General features: G+C 52.2%; 1 protein-coding gene across 1 annotated transcript; it reads left to right on the top strand.

Annotated features, from left to right (window-relative positions):
- Positions 1 to 9,345: 9,345 nt before the first annotated feature.
- On the top strand, positions 9,346 to 15,406 carry CRYGN (crystallin gamma N). The gene is made up of 4 exons (XM_061415487.1): positions 9,346 to 9,366; positions 11,365 to 11,613; positions 13,296 to 13,441; positions 15,166 to 15,406. Exons 1-4 carry the CDS (start codon positions 9,346 to 9,348, stop codon positions 15,296 to 15,298), a joined length of 549 nt encoding a protein of 182 aa, XP_061271471.1. The 3' UTR covers positions 15,299 to 15,406.
- Positions 15,407 to 26,847: the final 11,441 nt, after the last annotated feature.

Genomic DNA, 26,847 nt, shown 5'->3' with positions numbered 1-26,847 from the left:
GCGTCTCGCGCCCAAGTCCAGGTGCACGCGCCCCGTCTGCCCTTCCGCTCGCCCGGATGCCGCGGGGGCGCATCGGGCCTGCATCTTTTCCTCCGGCTCTCCGCCCACCCCGATCCCCGCACCGGGTGGGTGACTGGCCACCCACAGCTCCCGTGTTACCTCTCGGGGGGGCTCCCCACCCCTTCGAGTACCGGTCGTCTGGCCAAAAGTACCGGTCGTCTGGCCTCTCAGGGGACAGACATGCATCTCCATCCCTCCTGTCTGCGGGGGGTTCTGCGAGGCGCCACCCGCCACCTGGGCCGGAGCTCCCTGATTAGAGAAGCCCCGTGAAAGCTCTGTTTAGGGACGACTGATGTGCCCGATGGGCGCCCCGCCTTCCTTTTCTTGGATGCCATGAGGAAGGCCAAGGAAACAGGAACCGCAGAGGAGACCATATGACTGCTGATTTTCTGCCTCCCACCCCAACCCTGGGCTGGGAAATGCTGTTACCTGGAGGAAAGCGGACAGTACTCACTCTTCCCACAGTGGAAAAACACTCACAGTCTTGGGAGGGGGAAAGGGCCCCCCACCCAGCACTGCCTGGAGGCTGGCCTCCTTTCATCTTTCTGGGCTCATATGAGGGCACCCCTGGGGGAAGAGGGCAGAAGGGAAAGAAGGTTCAGAGAGAAGGATTCAGATTCAACCCATGTGGGAAAGGATCCATGGCCACATGCAAATGTCAGATAGACTCGGATTTGAATATCAGCAGAGAAAAGAGGTTATTGTGACAGATAGAACATTTAAACATTGTAAATAGATGCTATGAACTCTGGTGCTCCTGCTGAGTCACTTAAGTCGTGTCTGACTCTTTGTGACCTCCATGGACTGTAGCCCTCCAGGCTCCTCTGTCCATGGGATTCTCCATGCAACATGCTGGAGAGGGTTGCCACGCCCTGCTCCAGGAGATCATCCCGACCCAGAGATAGAACTCCCATCTCCTGTGTCTCCTACATTGCAGGAGGATTCTTTACCACTGAGCCATGGGGGAAGCCCCTATGAACTCTGTATGCCCGTAAAACTGAAAATTTCAGTGGATGGTCCATAGAATGAAAGAGTATAAATTACCAAAAATGACCCAAGAAAAAAGTAGAATGCCCCAATGGAACTGTAACTGTTAAAGGAATTGAATCCATAGTCAAAAAAATCTAGCCACACTTTCCGACATACATCACAGCAGGATCCTCTATGACCCACCTCCCAGAATATTGGAAATAAAAGCAAAAATAAACAAATGGGACCTAATTAAACTTAAAAGCTTCTGCACAACAAAGGAAACTATTAGCAAGGTAAAAAGGCAGCCTTCAGAATGGGAGAAAATAATAGCAAATGAAGCAACAGACAAACAACTAATCTCAAAAATATACAAGGAACTCCTACAGCTCAACTCCAGAAAAATAAATGACCCAATCAAAAAATGGGCCAAAGAACTAAATAGACATTTCTCCAAAGAAGACATACAGATGGCTAACAAACACATGAAAAGATGCTCAACATCACTCATTATCAGAGAAATGCAAATCAAAACCACTATGAGGTACCATTTCACGCCAGTCAGAATGGCTGCGATCCAAAAGTCTACAAGCAATAAATGCTGGAGAGGGTGTAGAGAAAAGGGAACCCTCTTACACTGTTGGTGGGAATGCAAAGTAGTACAGCCACTATGGAGAACAGTGTGGAGATTCCTTAAAAAACTGGAAATATAACTGCCTTATGATCCAGCAATCCCACTGCTGGGCATACACACTGAGGAAACCTGAAGGGAAAGAGACACATGTACCCCAGTGTTCATCACAGCACTGTTTATAATAGCCAGGACATGGAAGCAACCTAGATGCCCATCAGCAGATGAATGGATAAGAAAGCTATGGTACATATACACAATGGAGTATTACTCAGCCATTAAAAAGAATACATTTGAATCAGTTCTAATGAGATGGATAAAACTGGAACCTATTATACAGAGTGAAGTAAGCCAGAAAGAAAAACACCAATACAGTATACTAACACATATATATGGAATTTAGAAAGATGGTAACAATAACCCTGTGTACAAGACAGCAAAAGAGACACCGATGTATAGATCAGTCTTATGGACTCTGTGGGAGAGGGAGAGGGTGGGGAGATTTGGGAGAATAGCATTGAAACATGTATAATATCATGTATGAAACGAGTCGCCAGTCCAGGTTCGATGCACGATACTGGATGCTTGGGGCTGGTGCACTGGGACGACCCAGAGGGAGGGTAAAAAAAAAAAATCTAGCCACATAAAAAGCACTAGGCCTAGATTGTTTTAAAGACCATTTTTAGCAAAACCTCCAAGGAGTAAACGCTCCAGAGAATGGAAATAGTTCCCCACCATCTTTATCTGCATATCTGAGGTTGTTGATATTTCTCTCAGCAATCTTGATTCCAGATTGTGATTCATCCAGCTGGGCATTTCACATGTTCTCTGCATAGAAGTTAAATAAGCAGGGTGACAATATACAGCCTTGACGTACTCCTTTCCCTATTTGGAACCAGTCCATTGTTCCATGTCCAGTTCTAACTGTTGCTTCTTGACCTGCACACAGATTTCTCAGGAGGCAGGTAAAGTGGTCTGGTATTCTTATTTCTTTAAGAATTTTCCACAGTTCGTTGTGATTCACTCAAAACCTTTAGTATAGTCAATGAAACAGAAGTAGATGTTTTTCTGGAATTCTCTTGCTTTCTCTGTGATCCAGGGAATGTTGGCAATTTGATCTCTGGCTCCTCTGCCTTTTCTAAACCCACTTATAAGTCTGGAAGTTCTCAGTTCATATACTGCTGAAGCCTAGCTTGAAGGATTTTTGAGCATAACCTTACTAGTATACGAAATGAGCTCAACTGTATAGTTGTTTGAACATTCTTTGGCATTGCCTTTCTTTGGGATTGGAATGAAAACTGACCTTTTCCAGTCCTGTGGCCACTGGTGAGTTTTCCAAATTTGCTGGCATATTGAGTACAGCACTTTACCAGCATCATCGTCTAGGATTTGAAACAGCTTAGCTGGAATTCCATCACCTCCACTAGCATTGTTCGTAGTGATGCTTTCTAAGCCCCATTTGACTCCACATTCCAGGATGTCTGGCTCTAGGTGAGTGATCACATCATTGTGGTTATCTGGGTCATTTTTGTATAGTTCTCCTGTGTATTCTTGCCACCACTTGATCTCTTCTGCTTCTGTTAGGTCCTTACCATTTGTTCTTTATTGTGCCCATTCTTACATGAAACATCCCCTTGATGCTGCCAATTTTCTTGATGAGATCTCTGGGTTCCCATTCTATTGTTTTCCTCTACCTCTTTGCATTGTTCATTGAAGAAAGTCTTCTTATCTCTCCTTGCTGCTCTCTGGAACTCTGCATTCAATTGGGTATATCTTTCCCTTTCTCCCTTATTTTTCGCTTCTCTTCTTTCCTCAGCTATTTGTAAGGCCTCCTCAGACAACCACTCTGCCTTCTTGCATTTCTTTTTCTTGGGGATGCCTTTGGTCACCGCCTCCTATACAATGTTATGAACTTCCATCCATAGTTCTTCAGGCACTCTATCAGATCTATTCCCTTGCATCTATTCGTCACTTCCACTGTATAATCGTGAGGGATTGATTTAGGTCATACCTGAATGGCCTCATGGCTTTCTCTACTTTCTTCAAATTAAGCCTGAATTTTGCAATAAGGAGCTGATGATCTGAGCCACCGTCAGCTCCCGGTCTTGTTTTTGCTGACTGAATAGAGCTTCTCCATCCTCCCTGTACACGCGTGCTAAGTCCCTTCAGTCGTATGAGACTCTTTTTGACACTATGGATTGCAGCCTGCCAGGCTCCTCTATCCATGGGATTCTCCAGGCAAGAATACTGGAGTGGGTACCTATTCTCTTCTCCAGGGGATCTTCCCAACCCAGGGATCAAAGCCAGATCTCCTGAATTGCAGGCAGATTTTTTACCATCTGAGCCATCAGGGAAACCCATTCCAGCCTGGCCCCAGTTTCCCTGGGAAAGGGAGGTGCAGTTGTTGTAACCACCTCTAGGGGTCAGGCTTCAGCACCTTTCACTTACTTCATCGGCTCAGTATTTGAGGGTAGGATTGGGTGTGGGAGGAACAAGGGGATTATTCTAGGACCTAGGGGTCTCGGCCTTTACACTCCCACCCTTTCCTTCCCTGCCCCAATCTGATGCTCCCCCTGGAGACCTCTGGCCCCTCTTGTGGGAGGGAGATGTCTTCCGGTCTCCCAGAAGTGGCTTTGAACTAGGGCAGAGCAGGGCACCCTGGTCAGTGGGGCCCGACACTGAGCAAGCCAGAGGATGTCTCACCCCTCCACCCAGAAGGTTCAGGCTCCCACTGGTCCACAGACAGGCTGCCTTAGCAGAGCACAGGTTCTTAGCAGAGCACAGGTTCTGGCTAAAGGAGCTCCCTCTGTGCCTGTCCAACGGGACACAGACGGGGAGAGATCTTTATAATTCACACACACCACCAAGGGATAGAGAATAGGTTAGATGGCAGGTTAAAACACGCATGGACCCAACAAGGGAATAGATAACAGGGTAACATACAGACGCAAAAAGGACAGGATAACAGGCTGATAGACATACCAACCACAGAGGAATGGGTATGAGGTTTAGGCTAACACGCACACACCAGTCAGGAAGGACTCGGGGAAAGCAGACAAAGGATGTGAATAAGCAGTAAACAGCGGAGCAAACCCAGATGTGTCAATGTACTGGTGGACGATGTTGAGCAGCTGAACACAAATCCACGGGTCGGGGGCCTCTCCTGCATCCCCTGGAGCTGAAGGTGTGCTCATGCGTGCCCCAGCAATTTCACTAAAGGCGTGAACCTCAAAGGGGGCAAGAAAGGTCCCTGGGATCATTTGGAAATTTGAAGGTGCCCGTCAGAATGACAGAGGGAGGGAAGCCTTCAGTTGGCAGGGCCCGGGGTATTTGATTCCCTGTAACCGGCATAAGCGTTTGTCCCCTTGTTGTTTAGCTGCTAAGCTGTGTCCCATTCTCTTGCGACTCCACGGACTGTAGCCCGCCAGGCTCCTCTGTTCATGGGATTTCCAAGGCCAGATTTCTAGAGTGGGTTGTCATTCCCTTCTCCAGGGGCTCTTCCTGACCTAGGGATTGAACCCATGTCTCCTGCATTGAAGGCAGATACTTTACGGCTGAGCCACCAGGGAAAGCGCAATTGTCCCATGGTTTTACCCATAAACACAGTATTCGTGGGACTTTCCTGGTGATCCAGCGGCTAGGACTCCAGGCTTTCACTGTAGGGGGCTCGGGTTCAATCCCTGGTCAGGAAACTACAGATCCTGCATGCCACTCACTGCTAAGCCAAAATTAAATTAAATTACATTTTAAAAAATTAAATTAAATTAAAAAAAAAAAAAAGAAAGAGGTCAGTGGTTGCCGGGAGTTGGGGCACAGTGGGGAAAAGCAATGAATAGGCAGAGCCCAGAGGATGTTTAGGGCAATGAAAATATTCCATATTTATGATGCTATGGTGACAAATACATATCATTTTATATTTGTCAAGACTCAACACCAAGAGTGAATTATATTGTAAACTACGGACTTCAGGTGGTAGTGATGCATCAGTAGAGGTTCATCAGTTACAAGAAATGTACCATCTGGGGCGGTGGGATGCTGATGGTGGAAGAAGCTGTTTATGTGGGGCTGGGGAGGACGTGGGAACTCTCTATACTTTTAGTCAATTTTGCTGTGAACCTAAAACTGCTAGAAAAAATAAAGCCTATGTTTAAAAAAATAATAAAGGGTTTAATTTTCCCAGTTGAATACAAGGGAAGAGACTTCCCTTCCTTTCTTTTTCAGAATTCCTTTCTCTTTTCCTCATGTATATGCATCAGTTTGACGGCTAAATAAGCCTCTTGCCAGCCTAACACTCTGAAGGTTTTTCCTCTAGCAGCTGGGAGCTATGTCTTTGAAACAATAACATCCCACCTCCCAGGTTCCTGGGAGGAGAAGGGCTTAACTTCAGCCATCACCTTACTCTGACTTGCAAAGCCTATCTCTGGGCATACAGATACGAGAAAATTAGCAGTTTTACCGTGAGCACATGTACACATACGTAATGAGAAAGTCTGCCTGACTGTATGAAGGCTGAGCTGTCCCTGTCTTTGCAGTCACTGCCGCAGATTGCCTGGGAGGCATCCCTTTTTGGTTTAATGTCAATAATATGACTATTCTTTCCCTTTAACCTGTATGGACAGGCTTTCTGGGTTGGGAGAGCTTGCTTTTAATTATATTCCACAACAGGCCCGTGTCCAACAGGGCCCGTGCTAGAATGTGTGCTTTGGCCAGTGTGGATGCCTGTGGGGGGCAAGGGTCAGGCCCGGGCCCCCTGGGAGGCCTGCCCCTTGGATGCAAGGTGACGTGTGGGTCGTAGTGTATGTACTACACCGCCCGGATGGACATGAGTTTGAGTAAACTCCAGGAGTGGTGATGGACGGGGGGCCTGGCGTGCTGCAGTCCGTGGACATGACTGAGCGACTGAACTGAACTGAACTCTATCCATCTATTTATCTGTATCTATATAGTCAAGGCTATGGTTTTTCCAGTGGTCACGTATGGATGTGAGAGTTGGACTGTGAAGAAAGCTGAGTGCTGAAGAATTGATGCTTTTGAACTGTGGTGTTGGAGAAGACTCTTGGGAGTCCCTTGGACTGCAAGGAGATCCAACCAGTCCATCCTAAAGGAGATCAGTCCTGGGTGTTCTTTGGAAGGAGTGATGCTAAAGCTGAAACTCCAATACTTTGGCCACCTCATGCGAAGAGTTGATTCATTGGAAAAGACTCTGACGCTGGGAGGGATTGGGGGCAGGAGGAGAAGGGGACAACAGAGGATGAGATGGCTGGATGGCATCACCGAATCAATGGACATGAGTTTGTGTGAACTCCGGGACTTGGTGATGGACAGGGAGGCCTGGAATGCTGCAATTCATGGGGCTGCAAAGAATCGGACACGACTGAGCGACTGAACTGAACTGAACTGAACTACACGTGACAGGCTCCAGAGCAGGGGCAGGGCCCCCCGAACCCCCAGAATCCATGACCTCTTTTCCTGAACTTCAAGTGTCTCGTCCGTGAGATGGTGATAACACCTGCCCTCCCGAGAACAGCTCAGACCGCTCCCACACCTGCTCCTCGCTGCCCTGTGGAAGCCCCCCGAGGTCCCCCTGCTCCAAATGACATCTCTTTCCTTCGCGCTCCTGTGGGCCCCTCGCCCCAGCTGACCGCCCTGCGCTGTTTCCTGTGTTCACATGTCATCTCCCAGCAATTTGATGGCTTCACATCTTGTGGCCGCAGTGTTGACTCTGTTCACTCCGCAAACCATCTCTGAGCCTCTCTCATGTGCCAAGAACTTCCATGCCCTAGAAAGCCCCATGCTGAGGCGGGGCTGCGTGTTTCTGTAAACCATCCTTGCCATCCGGGGTGGTCTAGGTGCCGAGCCCTGCGGCCCATCGGCAAGGGCGGGGTGGGGTTCAAGTTGGGGCAGGTGACACTTTGACAGATTGAGGGTGAGCATTGACTGGGGCTGGGAGAGGACAGGATTCCGGGAGCAAGACAGAAGAAGTGGAGGCTTCAGGACCACCGCCAGACATGCAGGTGTGTGTGTGTGTGTGTGTTGGGGAGTAGGGAGCAGACCAGGGTACTGCTGGAGCAGAAAAGATACGGTACTAAGGAACTGGGAACTAAGACCACAGTGTAAGCGAGCAGGACCCTAAGGGGCCTTCCTGGGACAGACCCCCTCCTTCTCCCATGCCCCCTGCCTGCCTCTTGTTTATAGAAAAGCTGTTGTCTCCCAGGCCTCCTTGAGTCCCAAAAGCCTGGCTCAAGAATTCATGATTGGGGGGCTTCCCTCGTGGTCCAGTGGCTAAGAAGTCGCCTTCCAATGCAGGGGACGCAGGTTCAATCCCTGGTCAGGGAACTAAGAGCCCACATGCCCAACCAGAAAAGGCCTATGGATACAGCTGAAGACCTAGCACAGTCAAAAATAAATAAATTAACTTTAATTAACTAAGACTCTGATACTGGGAAAGATTGAGGGCAGGAGGAGAAGGGGGCAACAGAGGATGAGCTGGTTGGATGGCATCACCGACTCAGTGGACACGAGTTTGCACAAACTCCAGGAGATAGTTAAGGACAAGGAATCCTGGCATGCTGCAGTTCATGAGGTCTCAAAGAGTCAGATACGACTTAGTGACTGAACAACAACAAATTAATTAACAACAACAACAAAAGAATTAGTGATTGGAAGGATGTGAACATGTAGTGATAAAAATAGATAGTAGTTGGGCCAGGAGAACTGGTAAGAATTTGAACAGTACATCAGCCATATGGCAGTCACAGAATCTTTAGTTCCTCCCTGAAGCACCTGGGTAACAGTGTCTGTGTACCTTTCCTGAGTTGTTTTACAGATGCTAAAATCCCCATCAAGTCAAAGAAGTTAACTATTTGATGACCGTGAGCACTGTAGCCCCCAGACCTACTGGAGCCTGAGGATTGATCATGTTAACCCCTGCGACACTGCCCCATTACCTCACCGTCAACCAATCAGAGATTTGTCCCAGAGCTGATCAGCGCACACCCTGTGACTCTCCTCCTCACCTTGCTTTAAAAATACCTGAAACCCACCAGGGAGTTGCAGCCTTTTGAGCATGAGTCGCCTGGTTCTCCTTTGCAAGAAACCTTTCTCTGTGCTAACTCCAACCCTGGGTTTGTCTGGCTTCACTGTGGGTGGGGTACACCAATTGGGGTTGGCCAAGAGAAGAGGGCAGGTGGCGGGCACGGGCTGTCGTCTCTGCCCTCTGGAGCCTGAGGTCCATCCTTCACCCAGAGAACGACTCAGTAATAGGGTGAGCCCGGGTCCGGGTGGGAGAGGGCAGTGGCCGGCTGTCTGGCAAGGCTCAGGGCTCGGTGAGGAGGAGGGGAGCCTGGAGACCCCTGCCCCAGAGTAGGGGCGGGGCAGCGGCGGGGCGTGTGGTCCTGACTCAGCAGGGCCAGCAGGCAGGCTGAGCCCGAGAGAGAGTCGGCTTCGGGGGCGAGCCGAGCCGAGCTGGGCACGGTGACCCCCGTGAGCACCGGAGAGACCCCCAGATGGGGGCGGGGCGAGTCCCTCCGGCCGGAGGCCCCTCGCGGGCTTAGCACGCCCGACAGCACTAACCAGCCGGCCCAGCAAATCTTTTGTCGGGGCGGCGCTGAGCCAGCAGGGCGCCGCCCGCTATATCTGGGGCCCCGCGGCCCGCGGGCCGGCACTCCAGGCGGCGCAGGTGCACCATGGCGCAGCGCTCGGGGAAGGTGAGTGCCTGCGGCGGGCCCAGAACCCGCTTCCGTGGCTCTTGGTGCTCGGGCTGGGGGCTGAGGGCGGAGGGTGGCAAATTGCTGCTTGGTGCCCTTTGCCTCTGACAACCCGGGGGTAGCCTGGCCCTGGCTGAGCACCTCTGTGATGTGAGGGTTAGGAAGTACCCCCAACACTCCCTCCAGCCCCTCCAGCAAGCGCTGGCTCTGGGGCTCCAACCCCCACCCCCAGCCAGGAGCAGGCCGAGTGGTGAGCTGTGAGGGGTGCCTGGGTTGCCGTGGGGGACCCCTGCCTTGCCTCGCAGGCCCTGGGCCCCACTTCTTTCCCTGAGGCTGTTCTAATGTGACTGCTCCTTCCTCAGAATCCGCCCAGGGACACTCGGGACTAGTTCTCTGCACAACTGTTCAGATCTGAGGGGGCCTCCGAATTCTGTGGGTGACCAGTTGTCCTTGAATATCTGGGGGTGGGGAGAGCCCTCAAACAGACTTGTGCAGGAAGGAGGGTAAATTTGGACCTCTCCCCTCTTCTCTAGCTCCCTGTCTTTTGGACCCCAGGGGTTACATTCAAGGTTAGTGAGTGAGAGTATTACTGCATCTGTCTGCACGGGCTAGGTTATGCCTCAGTAACAAACAGCCCCAAGAGCTCCCTCCACCACGGTCCACACACCCTCTGTGCTGCAGAGTGACACCCTGACAGCGGCAGAAGCAGAGAGGAGAAATGAGAAGTTTTCAGAGCTTGCGAGTCCACGCACATCCCTCTGGCCAAAGCCTCTGGCCTCACTTAACTCCAAGGGGCCCAGGGAGGCAGTTGTACCATCAGTAACAGCACACATACAGGCTGACCACAGTCACTGGGTCCAGGTAGCATTACTTTGCCAGGCCCCTTCTAGGAGCCCAAAGTATTAGTCGCTCAGTCGTGCCCAGCTCTTTGTGACCCCATGGACTGCAGCCCACCCGGCTCCTCTGTCCATGGGATTCTCCAGGCAAGAATATTGGAGTGGATAGCCATTCCTTTCTTCAGGGGATCTTCCCAACCCAGGGATCAAACCCAGGTCTTCTGCATTTCAAAGGCAGACTCTTTACCACCTGAGTCACCAGGGCAGCCCCTGAAGAGTTATTGAATGGTCGGAATTTTAGGTTCCTCTGCAGAAAGTGAGTTTGAGGTTGATATGGTTCATGTTTGTTTTTGTTTTGTATTTATTGAAGTACAGTTGACTGACAAGATTGGCTTAGTTTCCGGTGTATAATGTAGTGACTGGATATTTTTATCCCTTACCAGATGATCACTACAATAGGTCTGGTTACCATCTGGTTCACAGTGTTCAGTGTGAGGACACCCTTCAGTGCTACATCACCATGGAGCACGGTGTCTGAACTGACCGCCGGGCTAGAAAAGCTCCAGATCTAACACATGCATGTCACCCGGAGGAGTGGCCCAGGGCACAAAGGGACGCGGCTACATTGAAAAAACCTGCTTTTGAGCCGTTAATCCCGCGCCGGGCCCTGACGTGGCTCTGTTGGATTCAGTCTGTCCGGTGAAGCAGACGGATCCCAGAAACCTGACTTTCTGAAAACAGTATTTGTTTATATGGCGAGTCCTGAGTGAAGTGTTTTCTTTTGGAAGCATTTCTTTGGATGTTGTGTTTTAACGATGAACAAAAATCGAGTTTAAAAACTGCAGTGGCAGTTTGAAAAGAGCCTGTTTTCACAAGGGCCCCTGGACAAAGGGGAAGTGGCTGTCTCCTCGGATCTTCTGAGATTTGTCTGCTGAACCGTGGGCCCCTGGGGTGGGGATGGTCGGGCACTGCGGCTGATCTCAACCTGCCACCCATGCATTCTTTCACCTGATCAAGAGACAGGGTTGAGCACCTAGTGTATGCAGCAGGTCTGGGCCTGGGGACTCAGGATTCAGTGGGGGTGTTGGGCCCCATGTGTCCATTCCCAGAACTGAAAGGAGAGGTGCACCCAACCCTGTGCCCTCTCACCTGGCTCTTCTAGATCACACTCTACGAGGGCAAGCACTTCACTGGCAGGAAGCTGGAGGTCTTCGGGGACTGTGACAACTTCCAGGATCGAGGCTTCATGAACAGGGTGAACTCGGTCCGCGTGGAGAGTGGGGCCTGGGTCTGCTTCGACCACCCCGACTTCCGGGGCCAGCAGTTCATCCTGGAGCACGGCGACTACCCCGACTTCTACCGCTGGAACGGCCACAACGACCACATGGGCTCCTGTCGGCCCGTGAGGATGGTAAGTGGGCTGGGGTCCTCCACCTGGCTGGCGTGGGGCTGCGGGGCTTCCTGCTGGAGTGATCCAGGGCTCCGTGAGCCTGCTCAAGACGTGTAACAGGTATTGGGAGGGGGGTGACCCTCCCAGCTTTAGGAACGGGTGAGACCATGGGGTCTTTAAGACGGCGAGATGTCCCCACACAGACCTAGCCACTCCCATGCGTGGGGACCAAATCGGAGAGCCCCTGGGAGTTTTCATGACCGGGTTTTCAGCAGTGCATCAGTTTCAATTTCCGATGCCAAAATCTTGCTGAATTTTCCACTTAAAACGCTATTGGAAACATCAGAAGTTTGGATTTGCAACCAGATGGGGGAAGCATTCAGCTAAAGTAAGGCTCTTGTGGGCCTGGTGTGTCCACCAGGCAGATCACCTTGTAACGCTTTTCGGGAGCCTTTGATGGAGTGGCCGATGGAAGAAGCTTGGGTATCCTTGGCCAGGCAGCAGGAACCAGGGGACAGGACCCAGTAGACAGCTGCCATTTCACAGGGTGGACGACGAGGGGTGTCCCTCCTCCTTGGCGAAGGACTGTATGTGTCTGGTTGTCCTTAGTGTGGGGTTTGAGGACTGGGCATTCCCATTCCTTGGGAGTCGCCCAAGTTCAAGTCTTAACCGGCCTGTTGTGAGCTCTGGATGCTAGGGCGGGGACACAGCTGGTTCTGAGGAGCCAGGCGAGCAGCTCATGGGGCATCTCAGGCCTTGTGTCTGCAGGAGCGCCTCCCTGGACGAGCGTCTGAGGACCCCAGGGGAGGGGCCTTCTGAGTAGAAACCCCTCAACCTCTCTCTTTTCCACACTGCAAACCCAGCTGGGCTTCAGCCTCTCAGATTGTAAGAATGCTTTCTTAGGCTTCCTATCAGGTCACGGACATTTGGAAAAAAGGAATTGCCATGGCTGGCCCTGGGTCTTGCATAATGCTATTTGTATGAAAACTATCCCGGGTATCTTTTGAATGCTGTTCTCATAAAGAGCTGTCTTTGGGGACAGCTCTGGCGTAGACCCAGCCCCCGCCGGCGCCAGAGCCCAAGGGGAGCTGGCCCGCCTCGGGCTTTTGGAAATACAGGGGACTCTTAAGAGGGTATGTCCTCGGCCCAGTGAGCCAGCAGGGATTTCAGCAAATGAGATCTCTTATTTGTTTTAGATTTTTGGCTTCATGTTTTAATAAAAGGTTCTGTTACAGTTTGTAAAATATTATCCTTTAAAAGCTGCCCGTGGCCTGCAGCCCGGGGCGGGGTTGCCGGCGTGGGGCTGGGGGTGGGCGGTGATGGGCACAGGAATGCCGTGGTGTGTCTGGGCAGGAGGAAGCCCAGTGCCCCAGGCCGGTCAGAGGGGGGCCGCTGTTCCAGGCGGGCTGGCCCTCTCTGGATCCTGGGTTCTTTAGTTAAAGAAAGAGGAGAGTAGACTGATTTGAGACCCTGAATCTTTTTAAAGAAATAGATGCCTTTCATCCAAACAAATCTTATCTGCAAGTTCTGGGCTGAGGGGTGGGTGTTGGGCTGGGGAGGGGCGTGGAACTCACTAGCTCTTCAGCCCAGGAGCTCTTGGGTGCCCCCAGGGCCCTGCGTGAGTTTCCGTTCCCACCCACACGTGCTTCTGTGGGCATTCCCTTCACTTTCTTCCCTTCCTCGCTCTCGGTGGGGGCCCGCAGCACGGGGAACACTTCCGCTTAGAAATCTTCGAGGGCTGCAACTTCACGGGCCAGTGCCTGGAGTTCAAGGAAGACTGTCCCTTCCTTCAGAGTCGGGGCTGGACCAAGAACTGTGTCAACGCCATCAAGGCATACGGGGACGGAGCGTGAGTAGAACCCACCTGGCTTCTGCCCATGGGTCCCTGCCTGCCAGGGTGGGTTGGACCCCCAGCAGAGGGGCAGGCTGTCCCCTGCCCTGAGACCCTTTCCCTCCCTCCCCCAGCCGCCTCCCTGGCCCAGAAAGGCCAGGGTGAGGGGACACGGGGCTCCAGAGGGCCCCCGCCCACCCCCCTGCAAAGGGCAGGGGGCCCTTTGCAGACAGTCATTCTCTAGGATTGGGCTGGGCTATGGTTTGCTTGAGCCAGGGGAAGCCTGCTCTGGGCAGGGTGGCCCTGCCCACCTGCCCACCCCTCACTGACCCTGCATTGGACCTCTCTCCTACCAAGCGCCCAGCCCTCCTAGGCGGGCCTCCCTGGGAGAGGTACCTCACGGTGGCTCACTTCTGATGGACCACGTGGCTGAGTGGGTTTTCCCTGCACGCCCTGTTCCTTCCACCAGCCGAGGAAGTCTCTGCACCCACTGTGCACATCCATCGGGCCAAGTTTCACAGCCCCTGCTCGCACCCAAGCTGGCCATCTCCTCCCCACCTACCTGGCTGGGTGGACAGTGTGTCCCCATTTTACAGATGAGCAAGCTGAGGCCCAGAAAGTTATCCCTACCCTGCAGTGAGTGGCCCTGCTGGGATGACAGCCAGGCCTTTGGCTCCAAGTCAGACTGTCCCTGCTCTGGAGCTGGGAGTCTCCCCAGACCTCAGCTCCAGCCCCCAGAAGAGCCCCAAAACATGGGTGCCAGGAGCCCAGCTCTTGTCACAGCGTCTATGGGATCCTTTAAGGCACGGGGTCAGGGTGCCAGAGGTGGTCATGCCAGGAACTGAAGGAAGACGCTCCCCACCTTTCCTGGCATGGCTGATGTTGGCTGCTGGGCCCTGGACCCTGGGCCCTGACCCAAAGGTCTTTCAGAAATTCCAGGTTTGCCCCAAGCTGATGGCACCTGGGAATCTGGGGGAGAATTCCAAAACAACCATTTGCTGGCTAAATTGTGTCTTGTGAGGCCAGAGCCGTACCTTTGGGTAGAAGATATCCTGAGCCCTGAGGCCCAACCTCCACTCACTCTCAGGGGTCCCAGGGGCTTGTTTAGAAAAGAAGGCATGGAGGAAGGAGCTAAGATTTGACTACAGGGACTTCAGGCCCCAGTTCGCCTAAGAGGAGATGAGGCTCAGACGGGTGAGGGGTCACTGGAGGCTGCCCGTGGTGGATGCCACCTCTGGACCTGGGCTCTGCTCACTCCCCATGGAGCCTTCATCCTTTGCCTCCTGTGACTTCAATTTGAAAAAGAGATATGTAAGCCTGTGGCCCGGAGAAGGCAATGGCACCCCACTCCAGTACTCTTGCCTGCAAAATCCATGGACGGAGGAGGCTGGTAGGCTGAAGTCCATGGAGTCGCTGAGAGTCAGACACGACTGAGCGACTTCACTTTCACTTTTCACTTTCATGCATTGGAGAAGGAAATGGCAACCCACTCCAGTGTTCTTGCCTGGAGAATCCCAGGGACGGGGGAGCCTGGTGGGCTGCTATCTATGGGGTCGCACAGAGTCGGACACGACTGACGCGACTTAGCAGCAGCAAGCCCATGGCCAAGACAAGCTGCCTGATGATGCCCCAGGATGTGTAGTCTGGGTGGGAGGGGCGCGGGTCGTGGGGCTGCCAGGCCAGGATCTGGTCAGCCCCGGCCCCTGACCCGCCCCCCCCCGCCGCCGCCGCCCTCCACCCAGGTGGGTTCTCTACGAGGAGCCCAACTACCGAGGCCGCATGTATCTGGTGGAGAGGGGCGACTTCCGCAGCTTCTCCGACTGGGAGGCCCCCAGCGCGCGCGTCCAATCCCTCCGCCGGGTGGCCAACTTCTAACCGCCCGCCCGCCCACCGAGGTCTGGCCGCGACCAGGAGCCGCACCCCTGGAGGAGAGTCCCCTCTGCCCACCCCGGGACCATGGGGAATAAACGTCCTAAAAGCCAAGCGCTGAGTGACTTCTCTGCCCTTTGTGACCATGGGACAGTGTCGGGGGAGGTGGCGGGGCGGGGCGCCCCAGGCCCTGGAAGGACCGACCAGGAAGGGTGGAGGGGGACGCCGTGAGGCACCCGCTGGGAGAACATCAGGGCGGAGGGGACCTGCAGGTCGTGGAGTCCAACCCTGTCGTTTCACGTGTGAAAAGCCAATGACGCATGAGGGGAGGCACCACCTTGGACCTAGGACGGGACGAGGTGTCTCCTCTACCCGAAATGCCTCCCCGGGCCAGCTAGGGGAGAAGGGGAGGGGGGTCGTTATGGGGGAGGGTGTGATGGGGTGGGGGAGGGGGACCGAGGGGAGGGAAGTGATGGGGAGGGGCAAGAATGGAGGGTGATGGGGTGGGGGAGGGGACCATGCCAGGCGGCATGGTCTGGTCCACTCTACCACCAAAGCCTGACCCAGGGCCCCTGAGTTGGGATCTCATAGGGGAGAACCTTCTAAAAGGATGGGCTTGACCGCAGGGGCAGATCACCCCTTACAGCCTGTAAGGAGAGAGAAATTGAAGGGCTTGGAAGAAGCAGGGATTGTTGCCTGATCAGGTGGGCTCTGAGGAGGGGAAGGGGAGGAGACAGGAGGCGCCTTCAGGGCTGAAAGGCCAGGGCAGGGGAAAGCCCCGACTCTCACAGTGCTGCTCAACCCAGGACCGCCACTCTCCTCACCCCAAGGAGAATTCACAGAGTTTCTCTGTACTGTGGGCCCTCTCCAGGGCAGTGGGCCCACCTTGGTGGGCTGGGCTTGATGGGAGGGGCGTTCACACACACACACATCCCTGCCAGGGGACAGAGAAGGAGGAACCTGGCCTGGGAGGGAGTGGGGTTTCCAGGAATAAGAGACCACCGTGGCTTCCCTGCTGCCTTAGTGGTAAAGAACCTGCCTGCCAATGCAGGAGACACGGGTTCCGTCCTGGATCGGGGAAGATCCCACACGCCTTGGAGCAACAAAGCTCCGCTAAGCGCCACAGCTATTGAACCTGTGTGTTAAAGCCTGGGAGCCAAAGCTGCTGAGCCCCTGTGCCGAAACGACTGAAGCCTGAGCTCCACAGCAAGAGAAGCCACCACAATGAGAAGCCCACACACCGCAACCAGAGAAAGCCCATGTGCAGCGACAGAGGCCCAGCACAGTCAAAAATCAATCAATCAACCGTAAAAAAAGAAGCTCCTGACCCCTCCCCGCCCACACTTCAGTGTCCAGCCTACCCCCGTACCCTCCCACTCAGTGAGACGACAAGTAAGCTGCTGGACCCGGGAGTGACCCAGGTAACGCGCCTCCTGCCCGTGGCCGACCGCCAGAGTCCTGAGCTCTCTCCATCTAAACTAAGGACTTGAAGAAACAACCATGAAACTCACCGCAAACCAGTGGAAGACCCTGAGCCCACAATGCCTCGCCGCCTGTGAGTCGAGAAGAGGGTTTGCCGAAAGCCAAGCTCTTGTTCTCTGCTGCTTTGCTCGGGGAGGCCGTCTCTCTGGTTGAGCTCAGCCATGTTTGTCTTCAGGTGTGGGAGGCCCTGCCTGAAGCCAGGCCCCTGTGCCTGCTCAACTGGTCTTTCCTGCAACTGTCTGAACCTCAGAGCTCCACATCAGGCCTGGGAGAGGAGGGGTCAGCAGCCCAGCTGGCCCCCAGCCTGCAGGACCTCACACCCCTTTCCCCAATGTTGATGTTGATGATGCTTCCATTGAAGTTTTTATCTTATGCACTGACTTGATGCCGGGCTCTCTAAGAGTGGAATCTGTGTCATTTTACTTGCGTACAAAAGCGAACTCGCTCAGTCGTGTCCGACACTTTGTGACCCCCATGGACTGTAGCATACGAGGTTCCTCCATCCATGGAATTTTCCAGGTAAGAGTACTGGAATGGGTTGCTGTTTCCTTCTCCAGGGGATCTTCCTGACCCAGGGTTTGAACCCGGGTCTCCATCATTGCAAGCAGACGATTTTACTGTCTGAGCCACCAGGGAAGCTTATGTACAATAACACGGTTATTGTGATAAGCTTATTATCGCCACTGCAAAGGAGAGCTAGACACACACAGGTTAGGCAACTTGCCCAAGGTCACCAGCAGTCAGGGTTCAGACTGGGCCTGGCTGATACCTTCGCTCCTCATCACTCCACTAGACTGCACACATATTTGCATATGTGGGTGTATTTCACAACAGTTAAGGTAACAGTAGTCCACCCAGCAGCAATCACACACGCAGAACCATAGTCCCTGCGTCACCTCATTCAAACTCCCAGTGACCCGTGAGGAAAGGGTTCAGGAAGAAGCGGGGCCTGGTGCGAACTGGGAGCAAAATCAGTAGGTTCGGGGCTAGGATAATGGAAACTGCTCTCTCATAGCTCTGGAGGCCGGAAGTCCAGGATCGAGGTGCAGGCTCCTCCGGCTTGCAGGTGGCCGTCTTCTCCCTGTGTCCTCACCTGGCCTTTTCTCTGTGTTGCCTGTGTCCAAATCTCTTCTTAGAAGGACACCAGTCATATCGGATTAGAGTCCAACCTAACAACCTCATTTTCACATAATCACCTCTTTCAAGACGCTGTATCTCCAAATGCAGTCACATTCTGAGGTTCTAGGGCTTCCCCCGTGGTGCTAGTGGTAAAGAGCCCACCTGCCAGTGCAGGACACCTAAGAGACTCAGCTTTGATCCCCAGATGGGGAAGATCCCCTGGAGGAGGGCCTGGCAACCCACTCCAGTATTCTGTTCTGGAGAATCCCAGGCACAGAGGAGCCTGGCAGTCTACAGTCCATGGGGTCGCAGAGTTAGACACAACAGAAGCTACTTAGCACATACGCACATCTGAGGTTCCCATATGAATTTCAGAGAGACACGTGGCAGCCCGTAACACGAACCAAATAGCCTCTCTGGACCTCAGTCTCCTGCTCTATGATAGGAGCTCTCATGTCTGTTGTTCTGTATGGTTGCATTGTGCTGAGTCACTCAGTCGTGTCCTACTCTGCAACCCCATGGACTGTAGCCCACCAGGCCCCTCTGTCCGTGGGATTTCACAGGCAAGAATACTGGAGTGGGTTGCCATTTGCTCCTCCAGGGGATCTTCCCGACCCAAGGGTGGGATCCCCGTCTCCTGCATCTCCTTGCATTGGCAGGCAGATTCTTTACCACCGAACCAATTGGGAAGCCCTGTTCCAGCTGTTTACACAGCTGTAAAAGCCAAACAACTAACTCTGAGAAGGTGCCGTATGAATACTGGTTATTAGTTGTAAGGGACACACTCAAGGTCACCCAGAACCCCGGCAGAGCAAGGGTTAAGGGCCAGCTTGGGGTCTCCACCCTGATCTTCTCTCCGTCCCTTGCTAAGCTGTTTACACAGCTGTAAAAGCCAAACAACTAACTCTGAGAAGGTGCCATATGAATACTGGTTATTAGTTGTAAGGGACACACTCAAGGTCACCCAGGACCCTGGCAGAGCAAGGGCCAGCTTGGGGTCTCCACCCTGATCTCTCGGTCCCTTGCTAGGCTGTGTCCTGGACAAGTCACTGCCCCGTGCCTCAGTTTCTCCAGCTGTACAGTGAGAATAATCCCTTCCTAGGGAATTAAGGGAGACTCACCCATGGCCAAGGAGCTCTGTCGAGTCCGGGGACCCTGGAAAGGGGCCAGGCCTCGCAGTCCTTCCGGAGTTCCAGAGGTTTCTCTGAACTCGTCCTGCTCCCCAGCACCTCATTAGCTGGTGATTTCGGGCCTCAGCGATAGGCCTGTGCTCCTGGGTGACCTCCCGTTCCCCCGGTCCTCTGCTGCCAAACGTGCCCGCCAATCTGCTTCTCAATCTCAGGAAGAAAAACAGGATTCCCAGCAAAATGCTTGTGGGCAGAACTGTAATTTGTCTGAAGTCAGGCCAGGGGGCTGGTGGACCGAGGGCCAGCGCCTTCTGAAAAGAGTCACACATGCTTCACATACTTGTGTCTCCGCTCTGTGGCTTGGAGAGCCAGGCTCTCACCCAGCCATCCCCAGTCCTCAGCTCTCTGACCCTCCCAAGCCCCCTGACCACCAGGAACCTCATGTGCTGTGTATCAGGCCTGTCTCACCCCTGGAAAACATCCCCTCTGAAATCAGCAGCGATGCTCTCACTCTCTCCCCACCGTCCCCTCCCCATCCCTGCTGCTGCCCCCGCCCATCCCCACCCTGCCTGCTGGTGCCCCCGCTCCGATCCCGGTGAGTCCCAGGATCCTCTGCGCTCCTGGAGACCACCCCCTCCGCCATGTTCCCTGAGACTTCCTCCCGTCTCTTTCTCCTGCTGCTGCTGCTGCTGCTAAATCGCTCAGTCGTGTCCGACTTTTAGCGACCCCATGGACCGTAGCCCACTAGGCTCCTCCATCCATGGGATTTTCCAGGCAAGAGTACTGGAGTGGGGTGCCATTGCCTTCTCCGTCTCTACTTCCTACTGCTACTGCTAAGTCACTAAAGTCGGGTCCGACTCTGTGAGACCCCATAGATGGCAGCCCACCAGGCTTCCCTGTCCCTGGGATTCTCCAGGCAAGAACACTGGAGTGGGTTGCCATTTCCTTCTCCAATGCATGAAAGTGAAAAGTGAAAGTGAAGTTGCTGAGTCATGTCCGACTCTTCAAGACCCCATGGACTGCAGCCCACCAGGCTCCTCCATCCCTGGGATTTTGCAGGCAAGAGTACTGGAGTGGGGTGCCATTGCCTTCTCCGGTCTCTACCTCCAGGGCCCTGCAAATCTGTGTTCCCCTCGAAAAAGCACAGAGATTTTCAATTAAAAAAAAAAAAAAAAAAAAACCTGTTGAATGAGAGAGTTTAGCTAAAAAAAAAAAATAGTTTCTCAGTTTCCATTTGGGAAGATGAGAAGGTTCTGGATGGTGGTGGTGGTGATGGTTGCTCCCGAAAAACTTCAAGGTATTTAATGCCCGGGACACTGGAAAACAGTTCAGAGGGGTGAGTCTTCTGTCCTTAACATGTTACCCCAGTGAAGACACATGATCTTTCTCGTTCCTGGGGGGCTGGGGGCCGTCGGGAGGTAATCCGCATGTAGAAGAGCCTCCGGCATTCCGGAGGACGCCATGGTTCCACCTGCCCACCCCTCCTGGCGCCTGGGGAGTCTCTCACTCAGTCCCCAGTTCCCCCACCCCCACCCCCGACACCTCCAGTGCCGGTCTGCGGCTGCTGATGGAACTGAAAATGCGGAAGGGGACGGCCAGGGCGAGGACCTGGGCTGAACCCGCACTGCCCGAGCCCCTTCCCTGCCCAGCCACAGCCATCTGGGGAGCCCGATGACCAGAGGGAGTGAGTGCACTGAGGCCTGCGAAGCCCAGACCTGTAAAATGAGCTTTTTGTAAACAGGCTCCTGGCCTCCCTGCTGACCTCGGCTAAAAGCCCTACTCTTTGGAATCAGTGATTGAAAACATCCGAAGAGGACAGCAGACGGTTGTGGAGCCTCGCCCTGGACTTACCAAGGGGGGCCGGGCAGTGGCTGCCCTGGACGGGCCTGTGGGTTTGGAGAAGGCTTTGCTGGACGCTGAGAACAGCCCCTTGGTTGGGTTGCGGGGAGCTGGCTGAGTGGTCAGCGATGAGAACCCTGTTCCTGGCCAGGCGGCCAGCCTCCAGGCTACCAGTGCCTGGGAGAGCGGCCATCTTACTAAAAAAAAAAAAAAAAAAAATGAGATGGGAAAGGAATGTGAAGGCATCTTTGGGCTTTTGGAAAAGGTAGACTGACAGAGGTGAGGCCAGGGTAAGGTGAGCGTCCACACTGTTCTGTGCAGCAGAGTCCTGCCTCTCGGCTGGAGAGCAGCTCCTGAGTGGGCCCGAGCGAGCTGGGAAATCCGTCCCGTGATGCTGAATCGGAAAGATAAACCCGTTTCCCAGGAGGACCTCAGTGATGCCTGGGACTCGGGCCAGAGAGGAATTTATTCCCCCTGGGTCCTCAGGACCCGTACTGAACATCACAGGCTGCCTTCTCAACAGATCCCCCCCTCCACAAAGAAAAGAGCAAGTTTCTTTGGATTTGTTGCTAATCACATCCCACAGGGTTAGGCCAGTGGCATCACGCCAAAGTAAGCTTTCCATGGGGGAGAAGATTTAACATCACTTGTTTCCATAGGAACTTTTAGCAAATTCTGAGAGAATCTGGGGCACTGAAGCAGGGCCTGGCCATACTTGTTCAGTCGCTCATTCATGTCTGACTCTTTTCGACCCTAAGAACTCCAGAACACCAGGCCTCCCTGTCCATCACCAACTCCCGGAGCTTGCTCAAACTCTTGTCCATTGAGTTGGTGATACCATCCAACCTTCTCATCCTCTGTCATCCCCTTCTCCTCCTGCCCTCAATCTTTCCCAGCATCAGGGTCTTTTCCAAGGAGTCCGTTCTTCACATCAGGTGGCCAAAGGATTGGAATTTCAGTTTCAGCATCAGTCCTTCCAGTGAATATTCAGGACTGATTTCCTTTAGGATGGACTGGTTGGATCTCCTTGCAGGCCAAAGGACTCTCAAGAGTCTTCTCAAACATCACAGTTCAAAAGCATCAATTCTTCGACTAAGATAAGCATACCTTAAAAATATTCTTCTCTTCGTAAGTGTAGGATTTTGGTGTCTGATTTATCACTTAGTTCATAGGTTAAGACAGTATGTTGATGGGAAGTGAACATGAGTCAAGCTCTTGGACTCAGAGACCAGCCACCCTATCACACCACTTCAGGGCATGTTACACTGGTGGGGGTGGGTGGGGTGTCAGTTGGATTGTCCCCCCGTTGGGAGTGGGGCAGTGCTCGGGTGGTACTCACGGGGTGGTCCCTGGGGCCTTTCTCCTCAGTGACCCCTGGGACAACGGTGTTTGTGTGTGAGCCCTGGGCAGCCATGGGTCAAGGGCAGTGAGCAACTTGGATTCACGACAGTTGCTGTGGGTCCAATGAGGCGGTGGTCACAGGGTACTGCTCCCAACCAAGTGAAACTCAAGGTGGGGATGGGACTGTCTCTTCGGAATGATTTCTGGTGCCAGGTCAACCTGGGAGAGGAGGAGGCCGGAGCCAAGGGTACTCACAGCCTTATCCGGACACGCATTCCTCAAGTCCTGGCTGCCAAGAAGCCGGCTTTTCCCGAGTGCTTGACCTTCTTTAACCTGGGTGTTCATCTCTCTTTCACTTGCTATCTTTCCAGTAAATCCCCCTTTCTTGCTTAAACCCACCAAACTCAGTTTCTTTTGCAGCAGCCGAAGAATGCCGACCTCCCCCTCCCAGTCGACCCCTCCTTTCTGCTCCCAGGAAAATAAAGGCAGGTGTGGAATTAGCGGTCCACTGGACCTTGCCTCCACCTGAAAGGACCTGAAATTCATGTAAATACCATTTGTAGGATTAGCAACTCCAGTATGAATTACCCTTGGCTTCAGAATCCACACAGAGAACAAGCAAATACATGGTTTTGCGGGCAGCTAGAAATCTTCTGGAATGAGTGAAAACAGATGTTGCTAAACCAGGCTCCCCCATTGTCCCTCCAAGTCACACACAGACACACGCGTACACAGGCACGCATGCTCTCTAACCAGGGTGCCTTGCTGTGGCAGATGAGGCAGAAGAGAAGAGGGGCCTGCGTGCAGAGGCTCTGAGGTCTCTGCCCCGAGGGTGGCTGTCGGCTTGCTTATCTCATCCCCAGAGAAGTGCTGGGCCAGCGGCATCCACAGACCCTCTTCTGAATATTCAGGGAAAGGCACTCTTGCCAGATGTCTGCCCAAGATCTCTCTGGGGAAATTCTGCGGGACTGGACAGGAAGGTTGACCTGTGAGCCTCCTGTGCATTGGCACAGAGGTGGGCTTACTCCTTTCAAGCCACTGACTCCCTGTCATTTCATGGACACGTCCTTAGACTTGGTGTGAACAGAGCTGGAATCTCAGATCTCCACTCACTAGCTGAGCCACTTTGCTTAACTGCTTGAGGCCCCAGTTTCCTCATCAGTAAAACCAGGAAGATAATACTTACCTTGAGTTGTTGTTACGGAAGCTAAAAGTTATTGAAGTGAAAAAGTGTTAGTCTCTCAGTTGTGTCTGACTCTTTGCCACCCCATGGACTGTAGCCCGCCAGGCTCCTCCATCCATGAGGTTCTCCAGGCAAGAATACTGGAGTGGGTTGCCATGCCCTTCTCCAGGGGATCTTCTCAACCCAAGGATCCAAGCGGGGTCACCGGCATTGCCTGCAGATTCTTTACCATCTGAGCCACCAGGAAAGTATAATTGTACCTGCCTCGTGATTGCCATTTGATTATAGTGAAATCATATAAAAATTCCAAAACATAGGAATTTTTGCTTCATGCTATGGGTGTGGGTGTGGGTGCGTGTAAAATCTGTAAGAAAGCTTCTACCCTTCTTGGCAATGGTCACTTTCCTATTGGGCGGTGAATACAGAGGCCTGGCTTTATCTTTTCATAATCTGTTGCAGACAAGATGCTGGCGAAGAGTGTGAGTGATGGGTTAGTTTCAGGTAACTATTAATACTTGCAAGGAGTTGGCAGAGTTGGCCTGAAACCAGAGATGGCTGCCACCTGCACCAGGAAAATGAGGACGCCGAGGAAGGGGTGTGTGTCAGATATTCCTCCCTGAGGCTGAAATCTGGAACGTAGGGAAAGAGACCCTCACTGCCCCCCCACCCCACCCCACTTCCTCGCTTAACAGCAAGTGGAAGCCTAGTAATTCCACTTCAAGAATTGTGAGATGTTTAATCGTTGCATAACGGGAGGGACCCTGTGCTGGGGCCAGAGAAGGTAGAAAGAATCAGACCAGGGCCTTGAAGGAAGGAGAGATGGACCCCTTAGAACAACAGGAAGGTCCCTGCAGGCCCACCGCCCCCCACCCCTTGCTCCCCCGGCAACAGAGTGGATGCTGAGGCAGCATTTGCTCAGCTAAACTCTCGAGTGAACAATTCGGGTGTTTCCAGTTTGTGAAAACTGCAAATAAAGCTGCTATGAAAATTCACGTGTAAATCTTCATATGGATGGATGCTTTCGTCCTCCTGGGTAAAGCAGAATGGATGAGTCATGTGGTAGGTGTATGTTTTACTCTCTAGGAAACTGCCAAACTGTTTTCCAAAGTGATTGTACTGTTTTATATTCTTATCAGATGTGCAGGCATGCCTGTGAGATACGGGTTCAGCTCCAGAGCACAGCAATAAAGTGAATATATCAATACAAGTCACACAAATGTGGGGGTCTCCCACTGCGCGTAAAAGTTATGTTTATACATAGTGTCCTGTGTGCAACAGCATTATGTTTTTAAAAAGCAGTGGTGGATTAGTACTAAGTTGTGTCCGACTCTTGCGACACCATGGACTGTAGCCCGCCAGGCTCCTCGGTCCATGGAATTCTCCAGGCAAGAATACTGGAGTGGGTTGCCATTTCCTTCTCCAGGGGATCTTCTGGACCCAGGCAGATTCTTTACCGACTGAGCTACGTGGGAAGCCCCTTTTAACAAGTACACACCTTCATTTTAAAATGCTTAAAAATACTTTATTGCTGAAAAGTGCTAACGACCATCTGAGCCTTCAGCAAGACCTACCTACTAGTAACATCGAAGGTCACTTGTCAAAAATCAGCGTAATAAATACAATGTCCCCTACCACGAACCTTCAAGTTGTGAATTTTCGAAGATGTGAATGTGGAGCTTATGAACGGAGACCTGACGGAATTGGAGGTCAAGGGAAAGGACGAAGAGAGGCAAGAGATTCACGACGCAGGAGATGGCAGGGAGGTTTTCTTTCTTTGAGGAGGCGCTGTTGGGTTTTGAGGTGCAGAACTACATGAGAGTTGCCGCAGCCGTGCAGAAAGCAGTCCAATGCTACTGTGTCATCGATGATCGGAAGATAAGAGCTGCTACCCAGACATCAGTGGATCTTTGTTTCAAGAGGGTAGATAGCTTTGGATCCAGCAAGAACCCGTGGTGTCGACTGTCAGGCATGACACTGCAGCCCGCCCTCCGTCTCCCGTCGCTGACGACCCTTCAGCTCTACCCTCTCCCACCTCCCCTCCTTCTCCAGTCTAACTCTTCCTGCCTGTTCACAAAGTGCCAGCCCCCATATGCCATCTGTTGTCCTGGACTACTGTACTCTTCAAGGTACTGAACACCAAGATTAAAAACGTTTTTCTTCTTTTGTGTGTTTGTGTTTTTTTTTAAGTGTTATTTGTGTGAAAAGTATTATAGACCTCTTATCGTCAGCACCATATAGCTGAATGTGTTAGTTGGGTACCTAGGCTCACTTTGCTGAATTGAGGAACAAACTGAACTCACAAACGTGCTCTCAGAATGGAACTCATTTGTAGGTAGGGGACTTAGTGTATGATAACAATGAAAAAAAAAAGGAAATATTTTAAGAATTACCAAAATGTAACACACACACAGTGAACAGCTGCTGTTGGGAAAATGGGGCCGATAGACTTGCCTGACACAGGGTTGCCCTGAGACTTTAAGTTTGTGAAAAGCAGTATCTTCAAAGCGCGGTGAAGGGCAATAGAACAAAGGGTGCCTGTGCATGCAAGTTCATGTTCTGGCCAACAAGAATTCCTGGTGTGAATAGGCTTTAATAGTTCGTTTTAACCATTCAAATTTGTGTGTAGTGGCATCTCACTGTGGCTTTAATTTTAATTTCTCTAATGACTCGTGATGTTGAACATCTTTTCATGTGTTTATTGGTACTCTTCTTTGGAGAAATGTTGTTTAAATCCTTTCCTTGTTTTTAAGTTGGGTTATTTGTATTTTTATTGTTTAGTTGTACGATTTTTTAAAAAGTATATTCTGAATACGAAACCCTTATCAGAGATATGATTTGCAAATATTTTCTCCCATTCTGTGGACTGATTTCTCACTTTCTTGATCGCATATTTTGAAGCACAGAAGTTCTAAATTTTGATGAAGTCCAATTTAAAAAAATTGTTTCTTACATTTTCAATGTCATGTCTAAGAAATTATTCCCAAATCCAAGGTCATGAAAATGTACACCAATGTTTTCTTCTAAGAATTTTATAGTTTTAGCTCTTGTGTTTTAGGTCTTTGATGCATTTTGAATTAATTTTTGTATATAGTGTGAGATAGGAAGTCCACATTCATTGTTTTGCGTGTGGCTATCTAGTTGTCCTGGGCTTTCCGGGTGGCGCTAGTGGTAAAGAACCCACCTGCCATGGCAGGAGACATAAGAGATATGGGTTTGATCCCTGGGTTGGGAAGATCCCCTGGAGGAGGACATGGCAACCCACTCCAGTATCCTTGCCTACCCCATGATCAGAGCAGCCTGGTGGGCTACAGTCCATAGGGTCACGAAGAGCGGGACGCGACTGAAGTGACTTACCAGGCACGCCTCTAGTTCTCCTAGCACCATTTTTCAAAAGCTTTGCTCTTTCATTGAATTGAATTTCTCTCAAAAATTAAAATTGAATTTCAACCCTGTTGAAAATGAAT

The sequence above is a fragment of the Bos javanicus genome, chromosome 4, assembly GCF_032452875.1.
Source record: "Bos javanicus breed banteng chromosome 4, ARS-OSU_banteng_1.0, whole genome shotgun sequence".
In the NCBI taxonomy this organism is placed as follows: Eukaryota; Metazoa; Chordata; class Mammalia; order Artiodactyla; family Bovidae; genus Bos; species Bos javanicus.
The sequence above is the reverse complement of the archived record's forward strand: the minus strand, read 5'-3'. Positions and strand labels throughout refer to the sequence as shown.

What these genes read in the sequence shown, in the direction of transcription:
- CRYGN (XM_061415487.1), top strand. Translation starts at nt 9,346, where the DNA reads ATGGCGCAGCGCTCGGGGAAG. An exon ending in CCTGTCGGCCCGTGAGGATG is followed by an intron (nt 11,614 to 13,295) that starts GTAAGTGGGCTG and finishes GGGGGCCCGCAG; the next exon opens with CACGGGGAACACTTCCGCTT. An exon ending in AAGGCATACGGGGACGGAGC is followed by an intron (nt 13,442 to 15,165) that starts GTGAGTAGAACC and finishes CCCTCCACCCAG; the next exon opens with GTGGGTTCTCTACGAGGAGC.